This window comes from Quercus robur, chromosome 3 (assembly GCF_932294415.1).
Source record: "Quercus robur chromosome 3, dhQueRobu3.1, whole genome shotgun sequence".
Taxonomy (NCBI): domain Eukaryota; kingdom Viridiplantae; phylum Streptophyta; class Magnoliopsida; order Fagales; family Fagaceae; genus Quercus; species Quercus robur.
Genome location: NC_065536.1, coordinates 8,571,840 through 8,596,218, shown reverse-complemented (window position 1 = coordinate 8,596,218; position 24,379 = coordinate 8,571,840). Strand labels below are relative to the sequence as shown.

Here is a 24,379-nt window from a genome sequence, read left to right as displayed (position 1 = left end):
TCCCCATCATTTCCAAGAATACACAGTTATTGTCATAACTCTGCTTCTGCTCAGGGCTGCTCTTCGAGGTACTGATTACGCGGAGAGGGTTGCTAAACGGGGCATAGTTCTAGGGGCTTCTGACATCAAGTATATGCTCTGTACATACGTCAAGGGGCTAGTTCTCGTGGGTCTAGTAGCTCGGCTCGATGAATCCCGATTGGGGAAAGAAGTTGAGAACCAAGGTCTTGAATGGTCCTCGGACTCAAACCTATGGGGAAACTAATTACTTCAAAGAAGAATCTAAATCCTAGATAGAACCAGGGTCTTGTATGGTCCTCAGACTCAAACCTCTGGGGAAACTAGTTACTTCAAAGAAGAATCTAAGTACTAGGTAGAACCAAGGTCTTGCATGGTCCTCGAACTCAAACCTATGGGGAAACTAGTTACTTCAAAGAAGAATCTAAATGCTAGACAGAACTAAGATCTTGCATGGTCCTCACACTCAAACCTATGGGGAAACTAGTTGCTTCAAAGAAGAATCTAAGCGCTAGATAGAACCAAGGTCTTGCATGGTCCTCACACTCAAACTTATGGGGAAACTAGTTGCTTCAAAGAAGAATCTAAATGCTAGACAGAACTAAGGTCTTGCATGGTCCTCAGATTCAAACCTATGGGGAAGCTAGTTACTTTAAAGAAGAATCTAAGTGCTAGACAGAACCAAGGTCTTGCATGGTCCTCGGACTCAAACCTATAGGGAAACTAGTTGCTTCAAAGAAGAATCTAAGTGCTAGACAGAACCAAGGTTTTGCATGGTCCTCGGACTCAAACCTATGGGAAACTAGTTTCTTCAAACTCAAACCTATGGGGAAACTAGTTGCTTCAAAGAAAAATCTAAGTGCTAGACAGAACCAAGGTCTTGCATGGTCCTCGGACACAAACCTATGGGAAACTAGTTTCTTCAAACTCAAACCTATGGGGAAACTAGTTACTTTAAAGAAGAATCTAAGTGCTAGACAGAACCAAGGTCTTGCATGGTCCTCGGACTCAAACCTATGGGGAAACTAGTTGCTTCAAAAAAGAATCTAAGTGCTAGACAGAACCAAGGTCTTGCATGGTCCTCGGACTCAAACCTATAGGGAAACTAGTTGCTTCAAAGAAGAATCTAAGTGCTAGACAGAACCAAGGTCTTGCATGGTCCTCGGACTCAAACCTATGGGGAAACTAGTTGCTTCAAAGAAAAATCTAAGTGCTAGACAGAACCAAGGTCATGCATGGTCCTCGGACTCAAACCTATGGGGAAACTAGTTTCTTCAAACTCAAACCTATGGAGAAACTAGTTACTTTAAAGAAGAATCTAAGTGCTAGACAGAACCAAGGTCTTACATGGTCCTCGGACTCTAACCTATGGGGAAACTAGTTGCTTCAAAAAAGAATCTAAGTGCTAGATAGAACCAAGGTCTTGCATGGTCCTCGGACTCAAACCTATGAGGAAACTAGTTACTTCAAAGAAGAATCTAAGTGTTAGATAGAACCAAGGTCTTGCATGGTCCTCGGACGCAAACCTATGGGAAAACTAGTTGCTTCAAAGAAGAATCTAAGTGCTAGACAGAACCAAGGTCTTGCATGATCCGGGGAAACTAGTTGCTTCAAAGAAGAATTTAAGTACTAGATAGAACCAAGGTCTTGCATTGTCCTCAGACTCAAACCTATGGGGAAACTAGTTACTTCAAAGAAGAATCTAAGTGCTAGACAGAACCAAGGTCTTGCATGGTCCTCGAACTTAAACCTATGGGGAAACTAGTTGCTTCAAAGAAGAATTTAAGTACTAGACAGAACTAAGGTCTTGCATGGTCCTCAGACTCAAACCTGTGGGGAAACTAGTTACTTCGAAGAAGAATCTAAGTACTAGACAGAACCAAGGTCTTGCATGGTCCTCGGACTCAAACCTATGGGGAAACTAGTTGCTTCTAAGAAGAATCTAAGTGCTAGATAGAACCAAGGTCTTGCATGGTTCTCGGACTCAAACTTATGGGGAAACTAGTTACTTCAAAGAAGAATCTAAGTGCTAGACAGAACTAAGGTCTTGCATGGTCCTTGGACTCAAACCTATGGGGAAACTAGTTGCTTCAAAGAAGACTCTAAGTGCTAGACAGAACCAAGGTCTTGTATGGTCCTCGGACCTCTTGCTTTGTGGAAACTAACACGCACTGGCAACTTTCTAAGTGTTTAAGCTAAATTCAGTCGTGCCTCGGTCCTCGGATCAGACGCTTAAGGGAAGTTAACGCTATAAACATCATTGTAAATGTTGAAAGGAACCTTAGTACCCAGTGATCCCTTCAGACCGTTTACTTTAAATTACACGTCCTTTGGCGGTTGCCCTATTCGCAATGTGGAGCACACGGTTATTTTCCTGATTAGTCCTATATGGTTAACTTATTTAAAGTTAGCGGTCGTGTGCCCGTTAGTTTTGATAAATTCAGGGTGACAACTCTTTACCATCAATAGCATCAATTATAATTACTATTCGTAAGAAAAGATACCAACACACCCATTCATAAAATGATTATTGCATAAAAGGAAAGATTCGCAAAGTAAAATAAAGTCATCATTTTATTAGATAAAGAAGAAGTACATTGTACATAAAAGGGCTTAGACAAGCCTGTTTCAAAAGCTAACTATAAAAAGCAGTCCATGGGAATGATAAATCCACAATCTCATTCTAGCAGCAATCGAGCAAGTATGGATGGTACCAGCGATGGGAGAGAAGAAGAAGCAGAGACGCCAGATCCACAATCTTGCTCCAGTAGCAATCGAGCAAGTATGGATGGTACCGGTGACGGGAGAGAAGAAGAAGCAGAGACGCTAGATCCACAATCTTGCTCTAGCAGCAATCGAGCAAATATTGCTCTAGCAGCGATCGAGCAAGTATGGATGGTACCGGCGATGAGAAATCCAAATCCGCACACGCGTGACACACTGCACCGGATGAAATCCAAATTTTGTCGCACCAAAAATCTGATGTGACCTACACCTGCTTCGGATTTTGGCTAAAGGAAGAGAAACTTCTTTCTTGTCCGGTCGAAGGGGAGAAATATCTTTGGCCTCTACTTCCCTTGTCTTAACTATGTCATTCTGAATCTTGGCGACGCCCTTGGCTTTTGAAGAGGGCTTGGTTCCTTTACCCTCACCCTCATCCTTGGCCATTTCATTACCTAAATTTCAATCACCACCTTGGTGGGGCCCTTGGGAACATTTGAAAAGTTAAGAGCCTAAAACTTCCGCAGAACTCAAGGATTTGTAAATGAAGAAGAACCCCCCCCCCCCAGGTGTGTCTTATATAGCAGGCAAACCTGGTAGCAATCAATTCACCAAAATCTCCAAGAAAGAATTACAAGCGAGATAAATCTCGCTCAATTTCCAAAGCAGTCTTCAGCCGTTGGATTTGCGTCACCTTGTAAAAGACCTTAATGAAAGCGTGCCTCGTGTACCGAAACGGCAGAAACGTGACTTGGATAAACTAAAAGAATGTCTTACAACCAAACATAGTGCAAAATGGGCGCAAAAAGACTATCATCACATCGAGATCCTCCTTTCCTCCCATGGGGAAGAAAAGAAGAATCTCGAGGGGCTATTGTGAGGGTAACAAACCAGGGAGCCCATACCAATATACACGTTGGGCCAAGAGCCCAGTCCAAGGAAGAACCCCTCCTCGGCCATGGGAAAAATCCCTCCTTGGCCCTACCTGGCCGAGGACAAAGGGAATGGCCTATCACTGAGAGTGGCACTCCGTGTCACTCCATAGAATAGGAAAAGTATTAAAACAGAAAAGGACAACGGGAAGAATAGAAATATCTAAGGGAAAAGCTGTCATTATTGCATTCAGTGCCTTATACCTGACATAGCCATGCTTTTCTGCCTTTACAACCACTCCCAACAACTGGGTGGAAGGGCTGATGGGACAAGTATTAGCACTAGGAACCCAAATCGAGAGGAAGGAAACTAATATAAAAGGGGGGGCTGAAAGGGGGATCACTCAAGAGGCACCAGAAAAGCTCATCGGACTGTGTCGAGAACCAACCGTCTTCGATAAACTTAGTTCGTCCTTGCTTGACCATGATAAACACCATATTAACTGTTATCCATGCACTGAGGCCTAGCTCTTTGACCCACCCTCTACAAATTTATTGTACAGGGCTCACAGGTCCAAGATCCCATACATCTTGGGCTTAGGCTACGAAATGTGACCCTACATTACCCATTTATATTCTATTATGATTTCACATGAGGATGGGAAGTCATAAATTCAAAAAAAAAAAAAAAAGTTTAAACACTATTAGTATTCATTTTTTTATAGCTTATTTTATTTGGGAAATGAAATACATGTTTTAATGACTTAACAAGTGGTGTATATCTATAAGAGCTAACTTTTGGATGCACAACATTGGCTTTTAAATGCACGCAAACACTTTTCTTATCCGGATGTGAGATAAATATCTTCTTTTTTTATGGTCTATTTTAGAGGAGAAATGAAGAAAGGAAAGATGTGTTTTGAAAAATTACAAGTAATGTATAAATTTTATAAAAATATTACTTAAAATTTTTAGGTATGATATCTACTATTTGTAAGTGTTTAAATTTTTATCTTTTTTTAAATAAAACTTAATAAATTAAATTCTTAAATTAAAACATTTGAAATAAATGATTATGATCATAGTGAGTAACATAATCAAGATGTAGCATAGAAGAATATTATATAGATTTACCTTGGATGTGTAAGTTAAAATATAAATAGTGAAAGTAAATTTTGTTTAAAAGATTGTTAATGGCTAATGGGTGACTATGCACATTTCATTTAATTGAGCTCTCTTGTTAAATCAAAATATGACCAAGTCTAGTCATTTATTTCATGGGCATTTCAAATTAGAATGAAGTCCAAGCTAAATCTTTAATTATATGCGCGTTTTACATTAAGGTAAAATCAATAGGATCCATTTGTTAATGGATTTTGACATTTTGTAATTGGTGATCATGGATGAATTGCTAGTATTTTTCTTAATTGAATAGGTTTTTTCGATGTGCAAGTTAAATTACTACTAAAAATAGAAGTTAGATTTTGTTTAAGAAGTGTCAAAAACTAGCTGTTGACAACATACAATTTGTATTTAATTGACTTGCATTTTGTTTCAAACTGGAATAAGACCAAGTTTAGTCTCCCTCTCTTTTTTTTTCTTTCTTTCTTTTTTGTATACATTTTCAAATTTTACGCAAGCTAAATAAGTCCTCTATTAACAGGGATGCACAATTAATTAGATTCCTTTTGTTAATGGATTGACATCTACTTTTTGAATAAATAAATGGATTGATATCTAGTGATTAGTTTAGGCCCTAAGTCTGACATCACTTGTTGCAAAAAAAAAAAAAAAAAAAAAGACATCTACTGATTAATGAATGAGGATGAGTTGTAACCATTGTTAGTAATTGTCTTTATTCAATGGTTGTTGGGATGCACTTCATATTATATGTTTTTTTTTTTTTTTTTTTTGGTAATCAAAGGATTTTGTACTGATTTGTACCCAACATGGCATCATCTAATAACTTATTCATGAAAAAAGAAAGCCAATCAATCTTCATATTAGTCAAGAATATTGTGTTTCAATATTATTACCTTCACAATTTTGATTAAATCAACCTCTTTTACTTGTGGTAAGCAAAAAATATATAATTAAAAAAAAAAAAGATTATGATGTACTTCTTCAAAACTAGATTTTCAATTGGCTCACATGGCAATGGCATGGAATGGTTTTTTATTTTTATTTTTTTTCATAATTCTAAATATTATGAAAAATTTTCTACTGAATAAAGAATATAACTAAATAATGCTAGGAGTTTTTTTTTTTTTTTTTTTTTTGAGAAAACAGTAATACTTATTAGAACACATAATTCTGAAAGTAATATATAGAATTTTTTAAACAGGCTTATAATATATTACATAATCAAAGTACCATTACAAAAGGATCTAACATTTATAGTAATAGTCTAGGGTTATAAGGATTGAAACTCTAACACACACAACCAACGTGAGATAAACATCCCTATAATTTTTGTTTTTAGGAAACAGTAATACTTATTAGAACACACAAACATGAAAGCAATATATAGAATTTTTTAAACAGGCTTATAATATATTACATAATCAGAGTACCACTACAAAAAGGTCTAACCTTTTTAATAGTAGCCTAGGGTTATAAGGACTGAATCTCTAACAAACACAACCGATAACAATCCCTATATATATGTATATATATATATATATATATATTTTTTTTTTTTTTTTGTTGAGGAAACAGTAATACTGATCAAAACACACAAACACAAAAGTAATATATAAAGTTTTTTTTTTTTTAACAAGCTTATAATATATAATGCTAGGAGCAGGGCTGGCTGAATGGTGGAGCAAGAGATGCAATCGCCTAAGGCCCCAAATAAAAAAAAAGGCCCCCAAATTTTAACCAATACGGTTATTTATAATCAATAAATAAAATAATGTTTTTTTACCAGATGAAAAACAAACAAAAAATAGAGAAAAATGCAACATCCACAATATTTTTCGCAATACTTTTAAAACTAATGCTAAGTAGCAGATTGTTACAGCCTATTATTGATGGTAAAAAAATAATTATAGTGATATATATATTTTCAAATAGAAAACAATAAGCAACTCAAAACCTAAGATTTGTTGTAAAATATATTGTGAATGTTGTACTTTTAAAAAAAATAAGAATAATAATAAAAGTTTAGTTAGTAAACTTTTACTAGTTCTCATCTAAGTCTACCACTAACACTACTCTTTTACTTACCATTATCAATCTACCACATCAACAAGTATGAAAAAAATTTTCAAATTTTTTCTATCTATAAAATTTCTAAAAAAAGAAAAAATTCTACATAATTCGTGTTAATTAGTAATAATTTTGCATCTAAAACAAGATAATCAATTTTCCCCGTCGGCCTCCAAATGCATCAAGCCACCCCTGGCTAGGAGTTTGGTTATATTCTCCTCATTAATACTGAATCGCACCCACCCAAGGTCGATCTGGCCAAACACCAATCCAAACAACCATCAAACAGCCATCGACCTAGTCTTCAAGCCGCCGTCGCCATCCCCTACTTCTGCCGTCGCCGTCTTTATTCATCCCAAACCCATTTGTTCTCACCAACCCTTCCTCCTCCTCATCATCATCCTCACTGAAACCCATTACCAAACAAACCCAGCAAACACCGAAACCCACCATCAAACCCATAGGAACAAAGCCCCCAACCCATCAGAAAAAATCACAAACACCAGCCCTAAATCCAACCACCCAAATGCCAACACAAACACCACTCAAATGCCACCCTAATTAGACCCAAACGCCAACCAAATTCGACCCAAATGCCAACCCAAACCCACCAAACAACAACCACAATGATCTATTTCTATTACAGTGAGCAATCTATGATTTACAGATGAGCTGAGAGAGGAGATAGATTTAGAGACTGAAAGGGGCCGAAGGAGGAGAGAAGAGAGAAAAGAGAAAGGAAAAGAGAGAGAGAGAGAGAGAGAGAGAGAGAGAGACAAAAAGAGGAATAAAATATATAGGGATAATTACACATAACCCACCTGTGGTTTGGGTGAAAATCACTTTGCTTACCCGTGGTTTGAAAAGTATCACTTAACCCACCTGAGGTGTGTTTCCGTCACTCTCCGTAACCCACCTCGGTCTCTGCCGTTACAAAAACACCTTTTAACCCCAAAACAGAACATAACGCGAATCAAAACCCCCAAAACTCAAACACTTTTCGAGAGAGAGACCCGGGGTGCAATCAGCTTGTTCTTCGTGGTTTGGAACGTGTGGAGAGGGAGAAAACACTTGTTTTGCATCATCAAACCTAGGCAAGGTATGTGTGATTGTTTTTCATCTGCATTTGGGTTCTTGATGTCATTTTTTTATGGTGACCCACCCACGTAGTTAGGTTTTGCTGTTCATCTGCACAATAAAATTTTTTTGTATGTTAAATTAGCATTTTGCTATTTATGTGTAGAATCAAGTTTATTTGTCAATGATTGCACTTGTTTGTGAAGTGTGGGTAGTGTGGTCCCTATGAGTTTTTTGGGAATCTGGTTTTGCATGTGCTTTATGTGGTCCTTTGTCTGTGTGTTGTTGTCAATTTGTTGGCTTGTTGTCTCTTTTGGCTTCTTGTCACTTTCTGCATGTCAGTGTGTGTAAACAAAATACTTATTTTAATTGCAGATGGTTGACTTCACATTTGACCTTGAAATTCATGTTGGGGGATGTTTTGTGGAGGAGCCAACCATACAATATGTGGGTGGGTCTGTACGTTTACTGACAGAGATTGACCCTGACAAGTTGAGTTACTTTGAAATTCGGGATTTATGCCATCTAGTTGGTGCTCCTAAAGAACACAGTAGATACAAGTATTTAATTCCTGATGGTGATCTACAGCATGATTTAAGAGACATAGAAACAGATACAGATGTCGTAAACATGACTAACCTTCATAAGGCATGGTATGCTGAAAAAATCATAATCTATACTGACATAGATGTGGAGTCATTGGCAGTTGAGTATCCTGATGCAGGGGGAGTGGCAGATGGTGGTGTAGATGGTGATGCAGGGGGAGTGGCAGATGGTGTAGGTGGTCATGCAGGTGGTGATGTAAGTGGTGATGCAGCAAGGGTTGAAATAGAATTGGATAGTGATGATGATGAAGATGATGAGAATAATGATGAGAGTGATGATGAAGAAGATGTTGAGGATGTTGACATGATGCAAGAGATGAAGAACAGAATGTTGAAGGAGATGATGATGATGATGATGATGATGATTGAAAGTTCAAAAACGTGTACAAAAACACTTTTGAACGTTTAGACCCCCAAAAACCAACTTAACCAACACAAGCAATATGTCAAACAACAAGTGTGCGGAAACTTAACATATGCTATAATAAGAAATTGGTTAAACAACTATCTAAGCCATAACAAAATAAACCACAGCAGATAATGTAAAGGCAGAGATAGAGAGGAAGGAAGATGCAAACACAAAGATAACACCCGATGTGTTATCGAAGAGGAAACCGAAGACCTCGGCGAAAAACCTCTCCGCCGCCCTCCAAGCGGTAATCAATCCACTAGAAAATACAGTTGGGATACAAGGACAGCAATAGACCCTCCAAGCCTAATCTACCCAATGCACCTAAGCCCTCCAAGCTTCTTGCTCCAACGAGGTTGCGCTGAACCTTTTTCTTTTCTAGCTTTCCGGATTCCGCTACTACACCGTAGCATCAACCAATGAATATTGGCTCCTTCCTAACTGCTTCCCAGAACTCCAAACGTCTGTCTCACAGGGATGATAATGGTGAGAACCAGGTTTGGTATAAAGGCCTCTCAAGGATTTGACAATGGAGAGGAAGAGAGTGAGGGAATTTGATGAGACTCTAAGGTAGAGATTGTGGATGAAACAATCTGGTTTTTCTTTAGGGTTTCTCTCTCAAAATTCTCTCTGGAAGCTCTCTTTCAATCGTGGGTTAAAAGGGTATTTATACTGAAGTGGAGTGGAATGCGAAACGTCAGGTTTTTCCAAAACAGGGGTGGTTCGCGGCTTGACCTCGCGGCTTGACTGAGTCGCGAGTTCCAGTCGCGAGTTAACCGTATGGCCAGTTGTCCTGTTTTGTCCTGTAGTGCTCCAGCTAGCATGACTGTTCATCTTCCAGCATGCTTGGCACGTGTGCATCTTCTGGCGGGTTGAAGCCGCGAGTCCAGCCGCGAGTCCCAGCCGCGACTCTCTGTTTTCTTGCACACTCTTGAGCAATCTTCACACTATCTCACTCACTACCCTTACAACAATCCCACCTAAATACAGGGTTACTAAATGCTGAATTACAAGCAAATTTGGCACGGAATAAAGCCAATTAGATGGTTGAATAAATTCAACCTTACAATCTCCCCCTTTGGCTATTCCGTGACAAAACCCTAAAACAGACTCTAGACTTAACATGTGAGTTGGGAACAGTTGATCAAAACTCACTCACACCTAATTCTAGAAGCTGTGAAGCACTTGAATCATATGAACATAAACTCCTGAAACACAACAATACACCATGATCATTGTAAGCAGAAAATTATAAATGCATATGAAACAGGCAATATGTGATCAAGCAAAGATGGAGTTAATAAACAAACCATGGCTTGATCAACCAAGTGAACACCACAAAGTAGTGATCACAGTGTTCATTCACACTTGGAATGAACACAAGGACATACAAGTTAACAAGCACAAGGCAAGACACTTGTATGTACAACACTCAACCAATGCATAGCACACAAGGCATATGCATCTAGGAACAATCCTACAAGGGCACAAGAGTGACAGTACAACAATCACAATGCAGAACATTTAGATTAAAGTACTGATTTCAACATAGCATAAAGGCTGCACTTAAGCATGGTACATACCACAAGGCCTACAAACTATGCATAAAACATTAACCCTAAAAGCTTACAAAAGCACATGGGTACAAAACACATTATATTGAATAAAAACTTAAACAATATAAAATAAAAGTGCTTAAAGTTTCTCCCCTTCAAAAAGATGAGAAGCTGTGATGCACTTGGAACATATATATTTGTAACCTGAAACACTTGCACAAAACACATTAGACCCTCAAGGTAAAGCAAGTAATAAAAGGACAAGTATAATGTAACAAGTAAATTGCGATCAAGTAAACATGATGTGAAACATGTGAGCAACTTGATCATACACCAAAATAGTCATATAGAAATGACAACAATGATCTCATAGCAAAGCAAAAGATCATCTGAACATGCATTCAAAGAAGCACAATAGCATAGGGATATATGCATGTCCAAAGCACAAACATGATGCAATGAGAACACCAAAGCATAACACAAAGCACCATAAAGCCAACAAGAAAACAAACAGAACAAGGTTTTCTAGTTAACACAATGCCTTCTCCCCCTTGGTATATGCATCTCCCCTATGGAATATCTCTCCCCCTACAAATGTGCATGAGAAATAGAATTTCTCCCCCTAAGGATGTGCACAAGAGTCATATAGAAATGACAAAATACTCCGAAACATACTCTAGAGTATACTTTCCCCCTTTTTGTCAGGAATAGACAAAGGGTCAAGAAGAAACAAGGGCAAGAGATGAAGGTACGAACAATGCTAATGATGCATGAGGGGAAAAATGAAAATTTTTTGAAAACAACTTTGAAAATAACCCTCAATATGCAAAACACGCGATTTTCACGACTGAGTTAAGTCGCCAGGGCAAGCCGCCAAAATGCTCAAAGACAAAATTTTGAAAAATTTTCTAAGTGTTTTTCGCGACTGGAGGGTCTACCCGCGAGGGAGTCGCGAGCTGAGTCGCCAAAATCTCTGAGTAACCCTCGCGACTGGACCTTCCACTCGCGAACAAGTTGCCAAAAATGACCCGCGAAGACGCAACTGAGTCTCGCGACTTGACTTACCCGCGACTGAGTCGCCAAAACAGGGCAAAACTGGGTTTCTTGAAAAATTTCAGATTTTTTAACAAAATATTTTCCAAAAACACCTAAAACACTCAAAAATCTTTTTGCGCTTGAATTAACAAAGATTGAGCATGTGAAAACACATTTCATCAAGTACAATCACACAAATGAATATGGCATTTATTGAACATAAACTTGTGTGTTGTGTGTGGATATCAACAATGAGATAGTCCTTAGTCTAATGTGAAGCTTCAATGATCAATTCAACCAAGGCATACACAATTAGCACTAGATCAAGTGATCCATCTCAATTATAGAAATATGTATATATGACCTCCCACAAAACTTGATAACATATCTTGGAGCTTTACATTTGACTCCATAACATTTGATCATTTTGATCTCTTGAGACAATCACCTCTCATTGTGAGAGTGATATTTGATATTTCACTTTAATGAACAAGCCTTTGGCTTTTTGAATAAACATTCTCTTTAATATAAGGTCGCTTACCCTTTTTCCTAGTCGAATACTAGAATGTGCGACAGGCTTTTGCAGCTCAATATCTTTTTTCATTTGGAGATTTACATTTGGTGAGCTCTTCTTAGTAAAAACAAAAATAAAGAGTGGGAAGATATATAGACACAAGTCTATGCAAGTTTCAAGATCAACATAACCATTCACTAATCATTCATGACAAGTTTGAAGATCTATTTACAACAATCACATAGATTTCAAGATTTCTCCCACAGTGATATGAGTGCAAAGAAACAAGCAATGCTCGAAAATGCACAAAGCCATTAGCACAAAGGTACAAGGCAAAACAAGTTTTGAGACAAAACTCAACAACGTCGATCAAACTTTTTGATTTTCTACTTTTTATGTGGTTTTGGATTTTTACACACACAAACCAAAGACATAAAAGTAAGATCAAAACAAAAACAAAACAATGCATATAAAGATATGCATGATGCACAAATGCATGACAATGAAGCATCTAATGCATGAAGGGTCCTACAAAGATCGAAAGAATTAGATCAAGGACCAAAGGAGCAAAAGCTCAACCATAGGAACCCTTCCTCATCCAAACAGAACAATTGTTTGGAATGAGTGTCTCATGAGAAGTGAGACGAGGGTTGGAAGAATGAGAACCGGAGATGCACATAGACAAGGAGTTAAGAGCATTAAACACTTTCTTTAACAACATGCTATTATCACTCAAATCCGGTTTATCCTTTTTAGCACAACTTCCAAGAAGCTCAAGTTTTTCTTTTCTTTTGATTCTTTTCAAAGCATGAAACTTAGAGCATTGAGGTCTTAGATGACCAAAGGCACCACAATGGTGACACACAATGTGTTTAGGTCCACTAGGCCTTTTGGGAAGGGATCTAGCAATATGGTTTTGTTCCCTCTTCAACTTATGACATTGAGGTCTTATATGACCAATCACACCACAATGGTGGCAAGTTGGAACAAACTTAGATCCATCCAAAGTCTTAGGTTGAGACCTAAACAGAGGCTTTGACTTAACAGCCTTTCTCTCCACATTTTGATTTCTTTTATGTGGAGGAACGTACACCGATTTGTCCTTAGAGGTAGAATACACATTAGGCACAAGATCGGGTACCACAACATGATTGCAACACATATTATCATCCATTTTATCAATGGGTTCAGCAATCAAACACTTGGCATGCATCTTAAGAGATTCATTTTCACATTTTAACTCATCAACAAGTTTGTTAGACAAAACAAGTTTAGCATCCAAGTCCATATTCAAACATTCAAACTCTTTTAGCTTTTCAAGAGAATCTTCAGCAAGTTTTTTATATTTCACAACCAATTTGTTGGATTCATTGAGCTTAGCAATCAAATCATCCTTTTCACAAAATAACTTGCTTAAATTCTTTTGAAACTTCTTAGCATTTTTCTTCAAGAGTTTGTCAACAACACCCATAGATTCAAATAACATGTCATCACACTTATGAGGATTAACACTCATAGAGGCATTTTCACAAACACGTGGCATGTTACATTCATCACCAACCAAATCATGCAAAGAGGCATACAAAGCACAATCCATGGCAAATAAACACAAGGGGTCAAGGATCACACTTTGGTATTTAAACCACAACAAGTGTACCCGCTCTGATACCAATTGAAAGTTCAAAAACGTGTACAAAAACACTTTTGAACGTTTAGACCCCCAAAAACCAACTTAACCAACACAAGCAATATGTCAAACAACAAGTGTGCGGAAACTTAACATATGCTATAATAAGAAATTGGTTAAACAACTATCTAAGCCATAACAAAATAAACCACAGCAGATAATGTAAAGGCAGAGATAGAGAGGAAGGAAGATGCAAACACAAAGATAACACCCGATGTGTTATCGAAGAGGAAACCGAAGACCTTGGCGAAAAACCTCTCCGCCGCCCTCCAAGCGGTAATCAATCCACTAGAAAATACAGTTGGGATACAAGGACAGCAATAGACCCTCCAAGCCTAATCTACCCAATGTACCTAAGCCCTCCAAGCTTCTTGCTCCAACGAGGTTGCGCCGAACCTTTTTCTTTTCTAGCTTTCCGGATTCCGCTACTACACCGTAGCATCAACCAATGAATATTGGCTCCTTCCTAACTGCTTCCCAGAACTCCAAACGTCTGTCTCACAGGGATGATAATGGTGAGAACCAGGTTTGGTATAAAGGCCTCTCAAGGATTTGACAATGGAGAGGAAGAGAGTGAGGGAATTTGATGAGACTCTAAGGTAGAGATTGTGGATGAAACAATCTGGTTTTTCTTTAGGGTTTCTCTCTCAAAATTCTCTCTGGAAGCTCTCTTTCAATCGTGGGTTAAAAGGGTATTTATACTGAAGTGGAGTGGAATGCGAAACGTCAGGTTTTTCCAAAACAGGGGTGGCTCGCGGCTTGACCTCGCGGCTTGACTGAGTCGCGAGTTCCAGTCGCGAGTTAACCGTATGGTCAGTTGTCCTGTTTTGTCCTGTAGTGCTCCAGCTAGCATGACTGTTCATCTTCCAGCATGCTTGGCACGTGTGCATCTTCTGGCGGGTTGAAGCCACGAGTCCAGCCGCGAGTCCCAGCCGCGACTCTCTGTTTTCTTGCACACTCTTAAGCAATCTTCACACTATCTCACTCACTACCCTTACAACAATCCCACCTAAATACAGGGTTACTAAATGCTGAATTACAAGCAAATTTGGCACGGAATAAAGCCAATTAGATGGTTGAATAAATTCAACCTTACAATGATGATGATGATTGGCTAAATGAAGGCCTAGAGGAGGATGGCTTTGGTGATGATGTATTTGCTACTCAAAACTCAGCTCCACAAGGTTCTGCTCCCAATACAAACCTAGAATCAAGCAATGCACCCCACACAGCCCCAGAATCAAGCAATGCACCCCACACAGACCCTGAGTGGGCTGAGCCAGCCCTTGATGATGACCTGGTAAGCATGGATGGGTCTGATGATGAGCAGGTACCTGAGCAAGTAGAGTTTAATGCTAAGAGTGACATGAGAAATGTTGTACTGAAAAAGGAGATGAAGTTCCCTAATGCAAAGGTGTTCAGAGCTGCTTTGAGGGAGTATACAATCAAAAAACCTATTGACATCAAATTCAAGCTTAATGAGAAGACCAAGATATCAGTTCACTACAAGAATGGGTGTGGGTGGAGATGTTATGCATCTCAAATAAGTGGAGAGCTAACATTTCAAATTAAGACCTTGACTGATGACTGTATTTGTCCCAAGTCTTTCAAAAACAGCCAAGCAACATCAGCTTATGTTGCTAAGAGGTTCGTTGAGGATTTTAGCAAAAATCCAAATTGGGAAGTGAGTGGTGTACACAACCATGTGATGCAAAATTTATCTGTTGATCTAAGTGTAAACCAAGTGTATAGGTCAAAGAGAAAGGCAAAGGATTTGATAAATGGAGATGAGCAACTGCAATATGGTGTCCTTAGGGACTATGCACAAATGATAACCACTGTAGACAAGGGGAGTAGGGTTATACTGCAGACAGAAATGGCTGAGGAGACTTCCCAGCCAAAATTTAAGAGGATGTATGTTAGGTTCAATGCTCAGAAGGTAGGATTTTTAGGTGGATGCAGGCCATTTATAGGTTTAGATGGTTGTCACATAAAGCACAGATTTGGTGGGCAAATCTTATCTGCCACTGCCAAGGATGCAAATGACAACATTTTTCCAGTAGCCATGGCTGTTGTGGAACAAGAAACCAGGGAGTCTTGAATATGGTTTTTGGAAATTTTTGCTGATGATATAGGGAGGCCAGAGGAGCTTCAGTTGGTCTTCATTTCTGATAGGCAAAAGGTATGCAAGTTTTGTTTTGTTCAGTTACACTTGAATAGTTGACTTTGTTTGCTGAACTAACTTGTTTTGTTTGTTTGTTTGCTTATTTACACGGGCTTATACCTGCAATAGAGACACTATTCCCTACCGTGGAGCATAGATACTGTGTGAAACACATCTACAACAATTTTAAAGTTGATCACAAGGGATTGGAGCTGAAGGATGCATTGTGGAGGTGTGCTGCTACCACAACAGTAAGGGAGTTTGAGAGATGCATGCAGTACATAAGGGATTTGGATGAAAAGGCATATGAGTATCTTGCAAACATTGCACCTGCACAGTGGACAAGGTCACACTTCACTTCTAGGGCCTTAACAGATTGTTTGGTAAATAATTTGAGTGAGTCTTTTAATGCAATGATATTGAAGTCTAGGGACAAGCCTATCTTGGCAATGTTGGAGTGGATTAGGGTTAGACTTATGACTAGGCTTTACACAAAAAGGGAAGGGATACAGAAGTATACTGGAAAGTTGTGTTCAAGCATACAAGATAGGTTGGAGAAATTGAAGGTTGAAAGAAAGGCATTTAGTGCTACCTCAGCTAGTAGTTTCCTTTATGAGGTAGGCAGTCGGTATGAGAGGCATGTAGTAGATTTGGTGAAGAAGACATGTAGCTGTAGGTCTTGGGATTTAAATGGCATTCTCTGCAAACATGCCATAACAGCCATTTATACAAACATTGAGACACCAGAAGACTATACCCACCCATGCTACTTCAAAGAAACTTACATGGAGATATACAAGGAGGTACTTCCTCCCATGCCTGGCCAGTCAGAATGGGCTGAGACTGGACAGCCTGCTCCCCTGGCACCTCACATATACAAACCACCAGGCAGACCACCCAAGCAAAGAAAGAGGGTTTCTGATGAGCCTAGGAACCCTTACAAAGCAAGTAGACAGAACAGACCTATAAGATGTGGGAAATGCAAAAAGGAAGGGCATAACTCAAGAGGGTGCAAGGCTGGCATCACTGGGGAGACACCATGGCAGAGGAGATAGAGACTTCAAAGAGAAAAAGCTGTAAGTAATTAGGATTTAAATGGCAAAAAAAAAAAAAAAACTTGTTTTTAAACTTACAATAGACACTGTATTGAAACTGGGTTTTGTTGCAGGCAAGGGAAGGGGTGCCTGCACCTAGATCTACACCTTAGCCTGCACCTCAGCCTGCACCTCAGCCACCATCCCAGCAGCCTACCCAGACCTACAACATGATGTCTGCCACTCAGCCTTCATCCTCACAGCAAGGAAATTAACCTAGGCCATCTCACAAGAGAGCAGGATGGTTCTCTTCCTCACAACCAGAGTTTCACACACCTAGGGAGACCTGGGATACCTTACTAAGTTCTTCACAGGTAACTTAGTCCTGGATGGTTGTGTAGCTTAGGATATTTTTTAACAAGTGGATCTATTTTTTATTTTGTAGTCTTCACATGCAAGTGGGAGCACTGGTGGTGTGAGGACTAGAGGACAGCTTGCTGCATAAAGGCCACCAAAAATGAATCCAGTGGGTGGAAAGAGGAAAGAGTAAAGGCAAGAAATGAATGAAGCTAGTGGGTACGCATGCCAGCATTGGGAGTAAAGCTAGTGGGAACATGTGGCCCTTTTTGGTTTTTTTTTTTTTTTTTTTTTTTTTTTTTTTTTTTTTTTTGTGAAGACCACTGTTGGCCTTTTGTAATTATCAATTAGTGTAAAAAACAATCACTGCTGGCCTTGGAATGTGCTTTTTTGTAATTACTAATTAGTGTAAAAAACAATCACTGCTGGCCTTCGAATGTGCTTTTTTGTAATTAAGGTACAATACACTCCAGGTTGTTATATGGAAGTTGTGATATTACAGTTTGTATGGAACAATATTTGTCCAAACCAGATTATATGGAAGTTTATTTATTGCTACTACAAATTGTGTCCAAGTATATTGTTTTTATTGTGGAATGGTTGTTATGGTATGCAAAACCAAATTATATGGAAGTTTATTTATTGCTACTACAAATTGTGTCCAAGTATATTTTTCTAATAGAGTGTATGGAAGTTTTTATTGTGGAATGGTTGTTATGGTATGCACAGCCAAATTGATAATTGATCATTACTTCTTCCATTGAATGGTTGTTATGATATGCACAAAATACTCAATAATTGACTAATTCTTCATTCATTGACACATCAAAACATTACATCAGTAGGCTAGTGCTATTACAATGCAAATTCATTAACACCATTGCCATAACTATCTCTACTAACCAATTAACTACTTCAGGGGCAACAATCTAGGTCTCTTCACTCCAGAGAACTCAATTGAGCCAAAACACAACAACATAACAATAACAAAAAAGATCCATGACAAAATGCATGCAGACTTCCACATTCTTTGCTTTTCTTCAGCAAGAATGGCTTTTTCCTTAGCTTTTGCACAGACAGCTCGAGCCTTTCTCTCCCTCTCCTTGGCTTTGGCTTCCTCTTCAAGAGCCTTTTCTGCCATTTGCCTAGCTTCTTCTGCCGTTTCCAGAGCTGTCCTTTCCCTCTCATTTGCAAGTTGGAGAGCAGTCTGAAGCCTAGACATCTTCTCTAGAGCCAAAGGTGCAGCTTCATTCCCACGAGGACAGGTTAGGTTATCAATCCAAACAAAGAAAGGACACTTAGGACCAACCTTATAACGGCTACAACCCAAGAACCTCCTCCCAAAATTGTGCAAACTCAAACTTGTTCTCAAAACACAAGTCTGCTCATTGCACATATGTCCACATGAACCCGAGAAATTACCACTTGATGAAGACATCTCAACATAACACGATTCTTGGGAAGTACAAATTTAGACTTTCACACAGTAAGTTCACACTTGAACAAAATCTGAAACCCTAAATCAGGAACAGACCCAAATGCAGATGAACAGCAGTCACACATACCTTGCCTAGGTTCGATGATGCAAAACAAGTGTTTTCTCCCTCTCCACACGCTCCAAACCACGAAGAACAAGCTGATCGCACCCCGGGTCTCTCTCTCGAAAAGTGTTTGAGTTTTGGGGGTTTTGATTCACGTTATGTTCTGTTTTTGGGTTAAAAGGTGTTTTTTGTAACGGCAGAGACCGAGGTGGGTTACGGAGAGTGACGGAAACACACCTCAGGTGGGTTAAGTGATACTTTTCAAACCACGGGTAGGCAAAGTGATTTTTGCCCAAACCACAGGTGGGTTATGTGTAATTATCCCAAATATATATTATTATTATTAGTTTTCAATTTGATGAATAGCAGGTTATAAATATAGACACCTACTATTCACAAATGCTTAAGAATTTGGAATTCCCATACCCGAATGTAACTGTGTTTTTGAGTCTTAGTTGCTAAAATAGCAACTGGGGGGGTTTTTACACACCCCATTGCTAGTGCTCTAAGAAGGCTTTAGGTTAGCTGCATGTGATGAATTACAAATAAGCAAATCAAAGCAACGGTAAGTAGGCTAATTCGATTTGTATTAGGAGTGGCCTCTAATATATAAACCTCTGGTCAATTTGTAAAACTGTGGAGAGAAAATAGGGGCTAGGGATGAAGGTGTAGCATGTAGAGGCGGCCGCGTGTGGCTTCTCTATAATTTTTCTCCATGATAGAATTATGATTATTTTTTTCTCTATTTTATTTGTAGTTTAATGCTTAGTATTTTATTTTTGTGTTTTATTTTAATTACTATGAGTTGCTAAATTTTCAATTAAGTTATGAAAGTACTCTCTTTTTTTCAAAAAAAAAAAAAATTATCAAGCTAAAACATTCATTTTCAAAAGCAATTATCAAAACCAAGTCAAATTCCACTTTCAAAGGCAATAAAGGTCCAAAAAAAACTCAATGAATCCATCAAAAAACTCCAAATTCAGATGCCATGCAAGTGTTTAAAAAATAAAAAATTGAACACAAACTCAAAATCTTCAAACCTAGAACAAAACAAAATTGCAAAACTTAACAGAATAAGAAAATTCAACTTCGCTAGATCTCATATATCCAATCAATCAATCATGACAACCATTTTAATTGCATGCATGAAATAGCAATCAAAACTCAAAAAACCCTAACTGATCAGTTCTCAACATACAAAAAAAGATCCAAAATTTAGGAAAAAAATGGATGAAATTGAATCAAAACGAGAAACGAGAGTGGATTTAGATCTAGATATTGATCCTGGAGAAGCTAATGAATGCATTCTCAACTTAAGATTTTAGTTTTTTTAAAAAAATATGTGTAACAAACACTACAAAAAAAAATGGTAAAATACTATTTTGGTCACTAAACTTTGATAAATTTTTTTTTCTTCCCCAAATTTTAAGAAATTCATTTTTCGTTCCTAAACTATTAAAAAGATCATCTTTAATCTCTAAACTATTGAAAATACTTTATTTATGTTCTTAAACTTTATCAAAAGTTTGTTTTTCATTCCTAAATTATTGAAAAAAGTTCTTTTTTCATTCCAATTTATTTCTATTAACTATAGAAAAAATTCTTTATAAAGTTTAGGGATGAGAAAAGAACTTTTTAAAGTTTAAGTACCAAAAAAAAAAAAAAAAAAATTGGCAAAGCTTTGAACTAAAATAATATTTCACCAAAAAAGAAAGACCCATTGATTATTTTAAACTTTAAAGTAAGGGTGTAAAAATAACCAACCAATTGATTGTACCGAACGAAATTTTAGAGTTTCGGTCGGTTTTCTATTACTTCGGTTCGGTTTTGGTTTGAGATATATACTTTTTTCGGCTTTTAGTTTGGTGGTGGTGTTGGATTTTTGACCAAAATGAACTGAACCGATATATATCTAAAAAAAGAAAGACAACATGATAGGGGGCTGTAGCTTGGTTGTATTACGTGGTTGGGCCGGCCAGGAGTTCTCTTGTTCAAGCCATTGCTTTTAAGGTTTGTATAACCCTAGTTATATTCCAGCCGCATCTTATTCTTTTCTCTTCAGCCGTCGCTCCCTTTTTTTTTTCTCACCATTTATTCTCTCTCACATTCTTAAAACTTTCGTCTCCCATCGTATTCCTTCCCCACACTCCTTAAAAGAGAAAAAGAAAAATCTCACTGCAAATTCCCCACACTCCTTAAAAAAAAAAAACTCATTTTCTCCATCACCCCCAAAAATCTCACCGCAAATTCCCCATGTTAACACTCAAATAAAACCCCAGAAAAACTTTCCCAGCAAAAATCAAGAGCAGAGGAGCAAAAACCAGAAAATCAAGAGCAGAGGAACAAAAACCAGAAAATCCAGCCAACTCAAGGGTAAATCCAAAATTCCTCTACATTTCTCTTTTCTTTTTTGGTTCCTGTTTCTTAAATTACATCACAAATCACACGCTTTGGTTAAAGAATTTCGATAGGCATGAGGCAGCTGTTTGGCACTTTGGCTAAGTGGGTCGGATCAGTCCGACCCGTAAAAAATTTGAGCCATTACCCAATCGGCCCCCATAGTTCTTAGATCCAACCCAATAAGGTCTTATCTTAATTCGAAATGTTCCTTTTGATTTTTGGGCGAGTTGTGTACAACGAATAGATCATACTTTCAACTTTGTTATATATATTTAATTTTCTTCCTCTATTCGTCTAAAATCCTTCCATCCAAGACCAAAAGTTTCTCATCTCTGTGTTTGTTGATCATTCATTTTCCTCTCTGTGTAACCCAGGAAATTAAAGGAAGAAAAGCAATGTTTACAACTAACGAAGTACTGCCTGAAGACTTAATTATACAAATTTTGCTATGGTTGCCGGTGGTGTCTTTATTGCGATTCAAGTGTGTCTGTAAATCGTGGTGTGCTCTCATTAATGGCCAAAACTTCATCAATAAGCACCTTCTCCACAACCAGACCACCTCTAACAAGAACAGGAACGCAGGTTTCCTCCTTATCCAACGCCAAAAATCTTCCAATGATCATGTTTTCTCCAAGCTTCAATATGAATCTCTTGAAATATTGTCAACACAAGCTGTTCCTTCACCGTATATTGGTATTCCTAAGCATATACAAATTAACATAGTGAGCTCAATTAATGGTCTCGTTTGTCTGAATCTTAACGCTGGAAACACAGATATTGTTCTATGGAATCCAGCAACAAATGAAACAAAAGTTCTTCCCAAGTCCAGTATATCCTACCCCCAAGGTAGAACCTTAACTAGAGATGTTGGGTTTGGTTTCGACTTCAAAACTAATGACTACAAGGTGGTCAAACTGTTAGAAATCTTTGACCCAGATTCTGAATATCGTATCAATGATATAAATTATTTTTATGCAGCTGAGGTATATTGCTTAAGTACTGGTTCATGGAGAACAGTTAGTACTTCTGCGCCCGGTTATTTTATGGACTCTGGATGTTATAGGACATACACGAAAGGGATGTTTTCTTGGAGTGCAAGTATTCGCGATGATCTTGATTTCTTTCCTGGCATTTTATCATTTGATATGAGCAATGAGGTATTCCTAACAACAACATTACCAGATGGCGATTTGGAGGATCCCAATGGTACTTGGAGAATTTTTTTTGTGCTTAATGAATTGGTTTCTCTAGTTACTTTTGGTAAAGATAGAGAACGATTGGAGAATTGTTTTTATATTTGGTCACTGCTTGAATATGGTGTTAAGGAGTCTTGGATTAAGCTATTCACTATTGGACCTCTTATGGGAATTGAAGAGCCACTAGGATTTTGGAAGAATGAAAGCTTGTTTTTGAGAAATAATGAGGGGCAATTGCTCTTGTATGATCCCTCGGCCCAAAAAATTACTAATCATCAAGTTGATGGACGACCGATGCAGATGATTACTTATGTTGAGAGCCTAATTTCTCTCAAAGGAGGAAATGATCTTGAGGAACAAGGCAATTCATAAAAATGATTCAATACTCATCTATATCTCAACAATAAGTGTTTGCAAGCAACGTGCATGATTGTTTACCATATTTTTCTAATAAAGTGTTAATGTTTCCAAGTGATGTCTTTTTTTTGGGGAAGTGATGTGTTTTTCAACTGGTATTTTATATTCTTATTTTTATTGAAATAACCAACAGCCATAAGCAAAGGGAAAATAATTTTATGATTAAGATAGCATACATGAAAAAAGGGAGTTCTTGACAGAATTTTTTCTAACACAGTACTTTTTCAATTTATACTGCCTCATCTCTCCCAAAAAACAATGTAATTATTCTACCTCATTTCACAAATCATGTTCTAGCAACCAAATCAAGGTATTTCTTTTTAACCTCCTATCCTTGTATGTCTCTAGTATTTTATAGTCTATCAAAAATCAAGAAATATTTAGCATCAAAATCATTTTTAAAAGAAGGAAAAAGAAAAGAAAAGAAAAGGAATTTGCACTTGAATCATTAATTAGTCTATAAAAAAAAAAAAAAAAAAAATCAAATAGGCGGCAAGCAAAACCACCAAAATGCACATGTTCAAAACACCTAAACACGCCATTCAAAAGCACAACCAAGAACGAAGGGGAAAAAAAGTGATAAAAGAGGAAAATGTTAATGGTTTTGAGGAACATGTTCGTATCAAATTATAAAATAAAATAAAAATTAGAAAGCTACACCATTTGCCAAGAGTTGAATATATATGAAGAATATGTGTGCTTAATTTAAGCTACATTCTTCTCATATGCTTGTTCTTTTCATAAGATATCATATTATTATTTGGAATTTATTCATAATATAAATAGTTCCTTTTGTAAAAAAGTTATATGTAAATTTCAACAATAAAAGATTAGGCTAATTCAATTTGTATTAGGAGTGGCTTCTCATGTACAAACCTTTTGTCAGTTTGTAAAACTGTGGAGAGAAAATAGAGGCTAGGGATGAAGGTGTAGCATGTAGAGGCGGCCGCATGTGGATTTTCAGTAACTTTTCTCCATGGTAGCATTATGATTATTCCTTTCCCTATTCTATTTGCAGTTTAATGCTTAATATTTTTTTTTTTTTTTTTTGTGTTTTATTTCAATTACTATGAGTAACTAAATTTTCAATCAAGTTATGAAAGTGCTCTTTTTTTTTTTCTTTTTTTTTTCTAAAAAAAAGAAAATTATCAAGCTAAAACATTCATTTTCAAAAGCAATTATCAAAACCAAGTCAAATTCCACTTTCAAAAGCAATAAAGGTCCAAAAAAACTCAATGAATCCATCAAAAAGCTCAAAATTCAAATGCCATGCAAGTGTTTTGAACGCAAACTCAAAATCTACAAATCTAGAACAAAATGAAACAACAAAATTCAACAAAATGAGAAAATTCAACCTAAACAGATCTCATATATCAATCAATCATGGCAACCATTGTAATCATATGCATTAAAAAGCAATCAAAACTCAAAAAACCCTAACTGATCGATTCTCATCGTTTAAAAAATCCAAAATTTAAGAAAAAATGGATGAAATTGAATCAAAACAAGAAATGAGAATGGATCTAGATCTAGAAATTGAACTCGAAGAATCTAATGAATGCATTT

At 37.5% G+C, this 24,379-nt stretch overlaps 1 protein-coding gene across 2 annotated transcripts in view; it reads left to right on the top strand.

Annotated features, from left to right (window-relative positions):
• Positions 1-21,595: 21,595 nt before the first annotated feature.
• LOC126716950 (F-box/kelch-repeat protein At3g06240-like) overlaps positions 21,596-24,379 on the top strand; it is a 52,596-nt gene continuing 49,812 nt past the window's right edge. The window contains exons 1-2 of one of the 2 annotated variants that reach the window (XM_050418014.1): positions 21,596-22,046; positions 22,179-22,867. In XM_050418014.1, the coding sequence (XP_050273971.1) occupies positions 21,596-22,046; positions 22,179-22,768 (1,041 nt within the window). In that variant the 3' untranslated portion in view covers positions 22,769-22,867. Of the gene's footprint in view, positions 22,106-22,178; positions 22,868-24,379 lie in introns of those variants that run through there. The other variant, XM_050418012.1, reaches the window with a different exon arrangement.